At 40.9% G+C, this 13052-nt stretch overlaps 2 protein-coding genes across 2 annotated transcripts in view; one reads left to right on the top strand and one right to left on the bottom strand.

Moving 5' to 3' along the window:
* rngtt (RNA guanylyltransferase and 5'-phosphatase) overlaps positions 1–5232 on the bottom strand; it is a 151648-nt gene extending 146416 nt beyond the window's left edge. The window contains exons 1-5 of the mRNA XM_071412234.1: positions 5106–5232; positions 4788–5004; positions 2052–2161; positions 1425–1528; positions 1205–1293 (exon numbers count right to left, since the gene is read on the bottom strand). Of these exons, the coding sequence (XP_071268335.1) occupies positions 1205–1293; positions 1425–1528; positions 2052–2161; positions 4788–4851 (367 nt within the window). The 5' untranslated portion in view covers positions 4852–5004; positions 5106–5232. The remainder of the gene's footprint in view (positions 1–1204; positions 1294–1424; positions 1529–2051; positions 2162–4787; positions 5005–5105) is intronic.
* A 3237-nt stretch (positions 5233–8469) lies between these two features.
* Positions 8470–11695, top strand: LOC139582246 (proline-rich nuclear receptor coactivator 1-like). The gene is made up of 2 exons (XM_071412231.1): positions 8470–9107; positions 9828–11695. The coding sequence occupies exons 1-2, from the start codon at positions 8754–8756 to the stop codon at positions 10293–10295; spliced, it is 822 nt and encodes a 273-aa protein (XP_071268332.1). The 5' UTR covers positions 8470–8753; the 3' UTR covers positions 10296–11695.
* Positions 11696–13052: the final 1357 nt, after the last annotated feature.

Raw genomic sequence — 13052 nt, 5'->3', positions numbered from 1 at the left:
GAATCGTCTTTAGAGACCCACGTGTGTCTGACAACAGCTTATAATCAGCTGAGGGGACGTACTGTACCAAAATGAACGAGTGGCAGGAATTAACTTCATTGCACATTAGATTACGCATTCTCAGTAGGATGAGCCTAGTATGCTCATATTTGTTGCTTACTGTATTCGTTTTTTACTACACTACATTTAGATTTGTCATTTAAGTGCCTTGCTCAAGGGCTAATCGACAGAGTTTTCACGTAGTTGCCACGGGTATTCAAACCAGCAACCTTTCGGTTACTGGCCCAACGCTCTTAACCGCTAAACAGTACGTTCTAAATAGTATGTAGTACAATTGGTACACATTTTGCAGTGTAAATAAGTAGTAAGCGAGACAGATTTCAGACACGGCCATAGTGTACATGGGAACAGTGCAGTGCAACAATTTAGACATCAGGAGAATCATTTAAAGCATCCTGGTTGTGTAGGAACATCTGTTTGTGATAGTTGAAACATGCGCTTCAACCGCCTGCTTAACCCGGAAGCCAGCCGCACCAATGTGTCAGAGGAAATAGTCCAACTAACGCCAGAAGTCTGGCTGCAGGCGCCCGTCCCACCACAAGGAGTCGCTAGAGCGCGATGAGTCAAGTAAAGCCCCCCCAACCAAACCCTCACCTAACCGGGCGACGCTTGGCTAATGACACAACAGCCTGGGATCGAACCCAGGTCTGTAGTGAAGCTTCAAGCACTGCAATGCAGTGTCTTAGACCGCAGCGCCACTCGGGAGGACCTAGATGGGATTACTTTTATAAAATATTTTGCGAACCTGTTTTATAGTATTTACAAAAACAAAATGCATCATATCATAAAAAGCTGAAAGAATATTAGGAAGAGAGGGTGACTGATAAGATGAAAAATTGTTGGTAGTTATTTTCTGGCTCCACCTAGTGTACAAACTTGGACCTATTCTTACTTTGAAAATCTGTTTTGTAGTGATATGAAGGCATATGCTATAATACAACACCCCAAAGAGGAGACTGGTGTTCTTTGTGATATTGTTGCACCAGGTTAAAACGTAAATGAATTACACCCCTTGACTCTTACCAAAATGAGACCAAAAAAATGCTAAAATAACTTGCTTTTCCACATGAGGAACACGCCAGACCCTGGGACATTGTCTGACAACGAAGAAGAAATTAACAGCTCCAGTACAAACATTCCTTACCTATTAACTCAGTTGGAGTCTTCTCCATGAAGTTCTCACATAGTCTGATGAACATCGCAGTGGTCTCCGCTGAAGGACACTCTCCATGGCTAAACAAGGATGGAACTCATCACAACATATTCAATCAAGAAATGATATCATTATTTTGAACTTGTGGCATTTGTATGTGTAAACATAGACAATTAATCTTGAGTTTTAAAAACAGGTCACTCATACATACCCTTTGCACTGAAGCTTCACATATTTAACACCCTCTTTTTCGATCTCGTTGCGGTCATAGAAGCGAGTAGTGTTTGTTAGATCAACAAGCAAACCCATTTTAACCTAGAGAAGACACAAAACATATGTTGACATTAGACTACAGTGATGAATTGAACACAAATGTATTGTAATGAAATAGGCAGGGAGCAGGTCTCGAACCCTCAACCTTCAAGCCGAAAGTTCAGTGCGCTATCGACTGTGCCTCAAAAGCAGGCTCAAGCAGCAGTCGATATCTGCGCTTATAAACCCAGGGTCGTTACACAACTCCCTCCTTTCAAAGAGTACGTCCTCGCACTAGTTTGCGACTCAACGTCTTATAGGAATGCACTCACTGGCCATGCACACGCACGTTCGTGGATGCAAGGTCCGATCACTTCTGACACCAATGTAATGAAACAGGCAGGGAGCAGGTCTCGAACCTTCAACCTTCCAGCCCGAAGTTCAGCACACTATTGACTTCGCCCCAAAAGCATGCTCAAGCGGCAGAGTCGATATCTGCTCTTATAAACCCAGGGTCATTACTGTATATTTTCCCAAACAGAGACAAATTACTAATAAACACATTTCAACATCAGGAAAGCCATACCTTTAGACTCTTTAAATACTGGGAAAGCATGCTTGGATGAAACCGGTTCTCTTCTGGCACTTTGTCATCATACTTGGGGCCCAACATGGTTTTCATTGGCAGGAATTTACCTGGTGAGACAGTGAAAGTAAGAGGGGTCACAGACAGGTCACAACATATGCAGACACCATGAAAACAGTACCACTCATGTATCTACACTCACTGTCCTGTGTTTTCCATATGTCGTGACATGGTTAATGGCCAATTTGCATGAAATAAAACGTAAAAGGAGCACCCCTAGTAATCATGATATATTTTATAATTTTTTATTATTCATAATACAAAAATCAACTTACATTGCTACATCAAACATGTCTAACAAAACAAAACACAGGTATTAACAAGAAAATACTCAAACATACAAAAAATATCAATAAAATAATACAAAAAGGATGCAATTGTATTCACTCTGAAAAAATCTTATTATAATGATTCAGGAAAATGTAATTATTGGTGTTATTCACTAGGGTTAATGTTTTAATAGGATAGTTGGATTCAATCAGGAAAATTTGTAATTTTGGTATAGAATTGACATTTTTGTTTGTGTATGGAAGTATTTGGCAACAAGAATAAAATAAAAAATGTACAATCATTTCAGTGGTCTTGTTATCATTGCAATAGTAACATATATCTTTCATGTCAAAAACATTGGCATTGTTCATAATGGTAAATAACTATTTGCAAGGTTTTCCCAAAATTCTGACACAAATTTACATTCAAAGAACAAGTGAGACAGATTCTCACCTTTTTCACAGAAAACGCTGATATCATCAATAGCCACAAATTTGGATATCATAGAATTACATGGATATATCTTATGTAAAATTTTGAAGTGCACTTCCATAACTTTGTTTGGTATACAGTATTTGTAAGGCCTTAACCATGCATTTTTCCAGCCAATGTCAGGAATAAGCATGTTCCAGAAAAACTTTCCTCTCGGTGTAAGTTGGTTTTGTGAATGAAGAATTTGTCTTATATATTTATTACAACAAGATCTCTCAAGTAAGCCCACGCCTTCCAAACTGAGTTCTGGATAGACTTTGTGATCATTACCAAAGCTAAGATGAGTTTTCATTAGTGTAGTTAGCCCACTGGGAATGACGTTGATCACAAAGTGAAATAAGGCCCTGTTTCATAGTGGAGATCATTTCCCCATTTTTAATGCAATCTTGAAACAAATCGGGTCTTCTAGTAACTCCCAAAACTGTCTATAGAATTTATCAGACAGGCCATCGGGGCCAGGTGATTTCCCTTTTTTCATTGAATTCAGAGCCTCTCTAATTTCTTCAACTGACACAGGTGAATCACAAACTGAGTGGAAATCATCCTCAATTACAGGGACATAATTCTGTATGTGGCAAATGTAGCTTTCACAACCATCTTCCTGAAACGGAGAGCTGTAAAGGTTTTCATAAAAGGAATTGACAAATTATGATATTGTAATGGGATCTTTGCATAAAACAAAGTTTTTCTTTAGAAAAAAACTGTCAAGCTTGCTCATCATCTCCTTTCCACTAAGGTTCTTTAATTGCATCAGAATCTTTGGCGCGTTTAATGGCTACCACTCTGACTTTATATTTGAAAAATTCCCATCTACTTCCATGACCCAAGTCTTTTCTTGCAAAAATATCTTCAGCTAATGATTTGATGTTTTCAATGAGCGTAGTATCTTTAAGTGTGTTGTTAAATTTCCAATATCCTTGAGTACCTAGTAGCTTGTAAATTCAGGGAAATCAAGTGATGATCAGAAAGGGGAGCCAACTGGTGATCTACATCTATAACAAATTGTAACAAAAAAGGGGAAATAAGGAATAAATCTATTCTAGATTTACATGACATATTTTTGTTGGTCCAGGTATAACCCTTAGCATCCGGGTTGAAATAACGCCAGGCATCCTCAACACAGAGATCCTTGCATAATGTAATGATAATGTTAATATTTTGAGGGTTTTGACTCGTTCCAGGAGGAAAACGATCAGCAGATGCATCAGGTGTTTCATTAAAATCCCCTGAAATAATTAGAAAAGCCTCTGAGTATTTGTTGCTTAAATCCTGTACTTTCCCTGGTAAATTGGGTAAAAAAGGGTCTTATTAGGAGCATGTGAGTTATGTCCGTATACATTACAGATGATGAAAATAGCATTGTCAAGTTTAACAGTTACTATTACCCATCTCCCGTCTTGTGAAGATGTGGTTTCTAGAAGCATGATTCATTTGTATGATTCTAAGCGAATGGCATGTGACGTTTCATGTAGCCTAATCTGGCTGGCTAATCCTAACTACAAAAACACACACCCTTTTTTAGCTGGGGTAGCTATAGAAACACCGACCATTAGTGTCTACTTTAGCTTCATGTTTAGTCAGTTTTTCTTGTTGGGCAAGTAATTTTAACATGAATACATGCTTATGCTGGTTTGTTGTGACACGTGATGTACTCGCCTACAAGGGCTAACAAAACGTTAGCTAACAGTGTTAGCATAGGGATTTTGTCTCTAGTCTAAGGTAACGCGTGGTTCTCGTCCAGTACATACTTAGTAGATCAAACGAAAGGCCTTAAAAAGGTCTAAATCATTGACTTGTGTAAATACAATGTGAGGCAGTTAATGTTAGCTAGGTAGCTTGTGCGCCACAACACCAGTACTGTAGCTACTAACGTTAGCCAACGTTGTAGCAACACAACAAGCTTTCGCAACTCACCTGCTACAGGTTGTCCTCTTCTAGGACAATTCCGCCATCGAGGGGGAGGCCCAGTGTGTGACATTTTGCCCAAGAGTGACAGCTGTAATTTCACAAACTGAGGATGTAGCTAACGTTAGCCACAGCAAGTCCGTCAGCTGAACATCGGTGTAACGTTTCCTGGGTGATCACCCTTCACCGCGAGCTCTCGTGCGCCAATGCCCTGCGGATTTGGGGCCTTGAAAATGAGGTTGATTTTGTTAGATGTAGGGCCTAACCCAGTCCTTATGGTCTAATACAGGAATACGAACATTTATCCACATGTAGGTTTTTACTCACGATTGCTCAATATCCAAATATCGAGGTAATCCTCCGTTTTCTCAAGAACCCAAATAAATGTCCATGAACGAACTAAAATCTAATTCTCAATTTCTCCCAGTGTGCACCGCGCTGTTTTGCCATTAGATTTGTATTACTTAAAATAACCATTAGGTGGTAGACTAACCCCAAAACTTCTCGTTGCTTAATGTGTGGAAGAATATTTAGTAAATTATGAAATTGTACAACCACAATAAAATATGACACAAACACAGTGGTGTAAAGTACTTAAGTAAAAATAGTTTAAAGTACTACTTAAGTTTTTTTTTTTTTATCTGTACTTTACTTTACTATTTATATTTTTGAGAACTTTTACTTTTACTTCACTACATTCCTAAAGAAAATAATGTACTTTTTACTCCATACATTTTCCCTGACACCCAAAAGTACTAGTTACATTTTGAATGCTTAGCAGGACAGAAAAAATGTCAAATTCACGCATTTATCAAGAGAACATTCCTGGTCATCCCACTTTTACTCAAGTATGACAATTGGGTCCACCACTGCACAGACATATATTTGCAAATGTTGCTACATTCGTTAGATTTGGCTTCTAGGGACACAACAAAACAGGTGGTAACATTTTATTATGACAGGTTAGGTTACGAATCTCCTCTTACTTGCAGACACCAGAGACAATTATGTGGTGGGATGGTCTGTCTGTCATCATGTCTTGCTTCTAAGACACAACATAGGTGTATTATGAAGGTTGAAATGTGTATCTTCATTGCTCTTTCTTTCCACTCAATCTGAAAAAATGTCAACCAACTACTTTCCAACAAAGGGAGAACCTTTCTCCATTTTAGGTTCTCTACATGCCTCATCCATGCAGCTCTCCATGCCATCCTTCATATCATATGTATGAATTTCAATATTAATTATATATTATTGGTCTGATGTTGCCATATACTGTAGATACAAAAGGGATTCCAATACAATATCTGATCCATTCAACACGTAATTATATAATGTAAATAAGATATCCTGCCCATATCCCTCACAACCTAGCTCATGACAGGCATAGATGTAGCCATGTCTGATCATGTAACGTTGCTCACCTGAGTGCAATAGTGTGGTAGTGCATATCCAAATCAAATCAAACTTTATTTGTCACATGCGCCGTATACAACAAGTGTAGACCTTACCGTGAAATGTTTACTTACAAGCCCTTAACCAACAGTGCAGTTCAAGAAGAATTAAGAAAATATTTACCAAATAACTAAAGTAAAAAATTCTAAAATAATAAAAAGTAACAGAATAACATAACAATTACGAGGCTATATACAGGGGGTACCGGTACTGAGTCAGTGTGCGGGGGTACAGGTTAGTTGAGGTAATGTGTACATGTAGGTAGGGGTGAAGTGACTATGCATAGATAATAAACAGAGAGTAGCAGCAGTGTACAAAACAAATGGAGGGGGGTCAATGTAAATAGTCCAGTAGCCATTTAGTTAATTGCTCAGCAGTCTTATGGCTTTGGGGTAGAAGCTGTTAAGGAGCCTTTTGGTCTTGGACTTGGCGCTCCGGTACTGCTTGCCGTGCGGTAGCAGAGAAAACAGTCTATGACTTGGGTGACTGGAGTCTCTGACAATTTTATGGGCTTTTCTCTGACACCGCCTATTATATAGGTCTTGGATGGCAGGTAGCTTTGCCCCAGTGATGTACTGGGCTATACACACTACCCTCTGTAGCGCCTTGCGGTCAGAGGCCGAGCAGTTGCCATACCAGGTGGGGATGCAACCGGTCAGGATGCTCTCGATGGTGCAGCTGTAGAACTTTTTGAGGATCTGGGGACCCATGCCAAATCTTTTCAGTCTCCTGAGGAGGAAAAGGTTTTGTCGTGCCTTCTTCAAAACTGTCTTGGTGTGTTTGGACCATGATAGTTCGTTGGTGATGTGGACACCAAGGAACTTGAAACTCTCGCACCGCTCCACTACAGCCCCGTTGATGTTAATGGATGGGCCTTTTCCTGTAGTCCACGATCAGCTCCTTTGTCTTGCTCACATTGAGGGAGAGGTTGTTGTCCTGGCACCACACTGCCAGTTCTCTGACCTCCTCCCTATGGGCTGTCTCATCGTTGTCGGTGATCAGGCTTACCACTGTTGTGTCGTCAGCAAACTTAATAATGGTGTTGGAGTCTTGTTTGGCCAGGCAATCGTAGGTAAACAGGGAGTACAGGATGGGACTAAGTACACACCCCTGGGCGGTCCTATCGTTGAGGATCAGGGTGGCAGACGTGTTGTTGCCTACCCTTACCACCTGGGAGTGGCCCGTCAGGAAGTCCAGGATCCAGTTGCAGAGGGAGGTGTTTAGTCCCAGGGTCCTTAGCTTAGTAATGAGCTTCATGGGCACTATGGTGTTGAACACTGAGCTGTAGTCAATGAACAGCATTCTCACATAGGTGTTCCTTTTGTCCAGGTGGGAAAGGGCAGTGTGGAGTGCGATTCAGATTGCATCATCTGTGGATCTGTTGGGGCGGTATGCAAATTAGAGTGGGTCTAGGGTATCTGGGAGGATGCTGTTGTGAGCCATGACCAGCCTTTCAAAGCACTTCATGGCTACCGACGTGAGTGCTACGGGGTGGTCATCATTTAGGCAGGTTACCTTTGCTTCCTTGGGCATAGGGACTATGGTGGTCTGCTTGAAACATGTAGGCATTACAGACTCAGTCAGGGAGAGGTTGAAAATGCCACATGCTCATGGAACAGAGGACAAATATGCCCATGATAGGATTAATTTTAATTCCCTTAATTTAGGGAAAATGTGGCCAGGCTACTATACTTTGAGTGTACATCAGACCACCAAATCTTAACACTCATTGCATAATCTTTGTGTGTGTACGTGTGAAAATAAAATTATGGGAAAAATGTTGATCGGAATGACCAATCACAGAGGGTCTGAGACATTCCCCCCGCCCAGCAACACAGGCAGCAGCTGTTGCCTAGCGGATTTGATGCTGCGGATCCAACCAGGCAAGCAGACGTACAAGAGCTCAGCAACAGCTTGCATGCCCTCCCTCGGTGGGATCTGAATACTAAAACAGTGCTGGCTGCCTGGCTCAGAGGACAGACACATGAAGAAAACAAAACAATAATGTGTGTCTGGAAAACATCTCTATGTGTAATGAAAATGATTATATTGCTGTGTTACATTGACAGACAGAGAGGCAGGCGGCCGGTCAGATAGATATCCCCAGGCTCGGAAAGTACCCATCATGAGAATGAATGACAACATACATTACGTAATTTCCAACGTGGGAGGTCTGCAATTTCGTGTTTCTCCTGCATTATCCAATTAAATGGTCGCGGCTACCTACATCCGGGGTTTTGCGAGTATAGTCAGGAAGTTGTCATGCGCGATGCCCATCTCGAGTCTTCTAAAACCTCCTGTAGAGTTAGGAAACTAGCTACGCCATCAACATCGTTGAACTCGTCTTCAATGTATTATCAAAAACCCACTGCAGAGAGGTTTTTGGACAGACTTCAGTTCCGCCAGCGACGAGCTAGAGACAAACTTTAGCTACTGTTAGCTGTTGATAGCGAAGTACTAAGGTAAGGTAAATGACTTAACGCTGCCTGACTATTTTTCAAAAGTTATCTAATTTCGTCGATGTGTCCTCCCTCGCCACCGTCACGGGACTTAGAAGTCATGTTGGGCGAATCACTAAGTCACCCTAATAAAAACAATAAGCCATCCGTTTTGACATCCCACCATGTCGGGGCCAACCTAAGCAAACCAAGGCAAGCAATGTTGAAGAAAAGTGGGAGAAAACAACCTCGTTCGACAATGTTGGGGTTACAGCGGACACACCACCAAAAAACGATGAGAAAAAACCCCATGCACCTGGCAGACAACAATGTCGCAGTTTCGAAATCCCCAGTGCAGAGTGCCGAGCTCGCGACCAACCGGACCCAGGCGACTGCGTTGACCCTTCACAATCTTAAGCAGGGAACAAAGAAAGAGGTATACAATTGAGTTAATTTGAGAACGAGAGGGTTTTCGTTCTTATTCTGTGCGTGTACATTTGTATGTCTTTATTTGTTTATTTCTAATGAAATGGTATGCCGCTTTGTATCCATTAACCACCATTCATAGTGTAAACATGACACAAATTCGCTTGAAGCAGTGGGATGGAGGCCTTCCCCTACTTTATTTTGACGGCTAAAAACTCAGTTTGCATATTTACAAATTGATATTCAACCAACGACCCCATTCTAAAGTAGTGCACTCACAAGTTTAATGTACCAGAGTGATTATGAACGACAACTAGGCAGAGTCAAACGAGACTGCCTGCCAACTTTGAATGGAAAAACATTACGTAAATTAACTCTACTTCTAACGGCGTGTACATGGTTGGAATCGGGCACTGGTATTATTACCAGTGGACCTATAGGAATAAGGTTCACATTGTACACTGTTTAAAAAAAATATTGACCAGAATAGACGTGTTAGAGGTATTTAGGTTACTTGTTTTGAAGGATTTCAACATGCTGGCGATGTGCCAGTTCCTGAGATGTAAACAAAAGGCATTGACACAAAAAACAAATGAGATGGAACTGGCAATTATTGTTTCTTTCCTGAAGTGTTCTTCTTAGCAATCAAAATATAAAGTCAATTTGCATAACAGCATTAGAATGGTTCTGACCCTTGTGAGATTGTAATTTATTTTTTCTTTCCTCCCAGCTACTGAAGTCAAAAAGTGGGAGAGTGGAGAGAGCCGCAGGCCAGTCTGTCCACAACCTCAATAGACACAATCAAGCTGCCCAGAATCTGATCACCCGGAGCCCTAGGAGCAGGCATGCTAATGCACCTGGCAATGCTCTCTCAGTAATGAAAAGCCACAGCAGCTGCCACCAGAAGCCACCCTCTGCTCCCTTCCAGCTCTGTGGAGAGGAGAAGAAGCCCTTCAACTCAGCTGACAGTGCCAAGATTGTGAATGTATCCCCAGCTGAGCTTGTACCCGAGGAGGAGCTCAAAGACGGAGAGAAGATCTATGCTGGAGCTAAATTCAGCGAGCCCCCGTCTCCAAGTGTCCTGCCCAAACCACCCAGTCGCTGGGTTGGTGAAACTGTCCCCCAACATTCCGACCACAGCCGAGAGAAAATGACTTTTCATTTGAAGTCTTTGCTGAAGGTTCAAGATAAACCATGATCACAATGGATGGAACAGCTGGAACGATCCTTCTATACCTGATCAATGACAACACATTTGGCACTAAAAAACTGGACCGATTACGTAACAGCAACCGAATGTAATGAGTTTTTGATCTGTAATACAATTTCACATTGTTTTGAGCAAGCAGGCTTGTGTTTTTATTTTATTTTTAATGAACTTCTGTAAATGTATATTCTGTAAACATGTAAAATTAGTATATATTTTTCATGTTATTTTAACAGAAAGTATAGTTTTGTTACTGAAGCCTAAAAGATGTTCACCATGAACTGGTGCACTTTTTTACTGTAAATAATGGGCTGCATTGCCCATTGAGGGACATTGAACGTAAGAAAACATTTTACAAATTTGCACAAGACTGACTGAAAAACAAACCACGGGTCCCCATAGCGGCGAACATAGAGTTGTGATGGTTTGGGGTTCTGTGAACCTCACCCCACCTGTTGTGGCTGCTATTGCCCTGAAAGCACTGTAGAGGACAGAACTCTCTAAAGGAAGATTGTTTCACAACTCCTGTACTACAGTACACATTTTTGTCCTGTAGTACAAAAATAATCTTGCCAGCTCAACGGCCGTTTTGAGCTGGCTGGGTGGGCGAGATTAAGAGGATGGCGTGGCAATGTGAAAGTCTAATGAATCAATGATTCCCTTTGAAGAGGACAACTGCCGCTGCAGAAAACAGACATTCAGCACTGAGTGCTTATTCTTTTAAGTCTCTAGCACTGACTCATTTCTGTTATGTTAAAAAAAAAAATGCTTTGTATTTTTTATGTCTTTCATTTTCCCATCTAAAGCACAGAATTATATTTACCCAAAGTGATCTTTATTATTATGTAACACACCTTTGACCCTAGCTAACAGATTGAAACGGACTAATGTGATAAGATCCTGATGCTTCATTAGCTGTTACAGATTAGGTACTGTTTGGCGTAACACAGAGCATTTTTGACCAACCTTAACGTGGCCACACTTCCTCAATACCTAAAAACCAGTGTCTTCTAAACGTCCATGTCTAGTTGCAGGGGGTTTGTTTGAATTTAGAAAGTGTGCCGTTATTAAATTTAAATCGATGTGTAATCCTACATCTTGTCTATTTCAAATCTTCTCTCATTGACCGAGACATGTGATTTGACCTCTGGAGCCAGGCAACTGCTAGATCTTGTTCCTTGACTCTCAGTGATGTCACAATGATGAAATTGTATTACTGTACCGAAGATCGACTCATGTTGTTGCAATTGTTAAAAGAAAAGTGATTTTAGTCCAGTCACTAAATTTGTATTCATGTTTAAAAAACACCCCCCACATGGCAATTAGAAAATTATTTTTAATTTTGATGCATTTAATATCTAAATTGACATTAAAATGTTGGCTACCCCCAATATGTTGTCTATCTCTGTTCCTCACCAGAAAAATGTCTTAGTTGAAAAGGCTGAGATGGCACAAACTTCTTAATGCCAGTCAGTCTTCCCATAAATGTATGGGTTTATTACTCTACATCTAATATTATATGTTAGATTAATCTAATACATATTACAGATGTAGGATCTTAATCGGATCACCCTGTTGCAGGAGAACTTTCCTCCAAGGCAGGAAATTTTAAAATGTGTAGTGTATTTTTTTTTAGTTTTAAAAAGGCTTCTGAAGTTTAATTTCCACTTTGAAATTTCAGACTTGATTTTCCCTTATGAAAATCTATCAACGCTTACAAAAATGCCCGTTAATTATAATTCACGTTTCCTGTTGCTGCACCCTTATTTTCCTGCTGTAACAAACCTGCACAAATGAAGATCCTACATCTGTATACAACATCAGAGAATGAGTAGTACTTTAGTTTCAGTATTAATGGCAGTGGTTGAGGATAATTTACACAAGTGAAAAATAAACTAGCAACAAACGTATGTAATGCTGTGTGTCCACTTTGAACAGTGCAACTAACCTTGTTTTATTCAACCAGGCTGAATATCAGCCAACTCTCCTATCTCAATTGCTGTTGTAGACTGAAGTAAATGGATGAGTGCCCCCTCTGACCATATATCATTATGCAACATGTTTACTCAGCCTGAAGAACATTTGATCTGGCACAGTTGTGGCCAAAAGTTTTGAGAATGAGACAAATATTAATTTTCACAAAGTCTGCTGCCTCAGTTTGTATGATGGCAATTTGCATATCCTCCAGAATGTTATGAAGAGTGATAAGATGAATTGCAATTAATTGCAAAGTCCCTCTTTGCCATGCAAATTAAGTGAATCCCCAAAAACATTTCCACTGCATTTCAGCCCTGCCACAAAAGGACCAGCTGACATCATGTCAGTGATTCTCTCGTTAACACAGGTTTGAGTGTTGACGAGGACAAGGCTGGAGATCACTCTGTCATGCTGATTGAGTTTGAATAACAGACTGGAAGCTTCAAAAGGAGGGTGGTGCTTGGAATAGTCGTTCTTCCTCTGTCAACCATGGTTACCTGCAAGGAAACACGTGCCGTCATCATTGCTTTGCACAAAAAGGGCTTCACAGGCAAGGACACTGCTGCCAGTAAGATTGCACCTGAATCAACCATTTATCGGATCATCAAGAACTTCAAGGAGAGCGGCTCAATTGTTGTGAAGAAGGCTTCAGGGCGCCCAAGGAAGTCCAGCAAGCGCCAGGACCGTCTCCTAAAGTTGATTCAGCTGCGGGATCGGGGCACCACCAGTACAGAGCTTGCTCAGGAATGGCAGCAGGCAGGTGTGAGTGCA

This window comes from Salvelinus alpinus, chromosome 8 (assembly GCF_045679555.1).
Source record: "Salvelinus alpinus chromosome 8, SLU_Salpinus.1, whole genome shotgun sequence".
Taxonomy (NCBI): Eukaryota; Metazoa; Chordata; class Actinopteri; order Salmoniformes; family Salmonidae; genus Salvelinus; species Salvelinus alpinus.
This window is presented reverse-complemented; position numbering and strand designations above follow the sequence as displayed.

Excerpts from the sequence above, each read along its gene's own strand:
- LOC139582246 (XM_071412231.1), top strand. The coding sequence starts at position 8,754 with ATGTGTCCTCCCTCGCCACCGTCACGGGACTTAGAAGTCATGTTGGGC. Across the intron at positions 9,108-9,827 it reads AGCAGGGAACAAAGAAAGAG|CTACTGAAGTCAAAAAGTGG; the intron begins GTATACAATTGA and ends CTTTCCTCCCAG.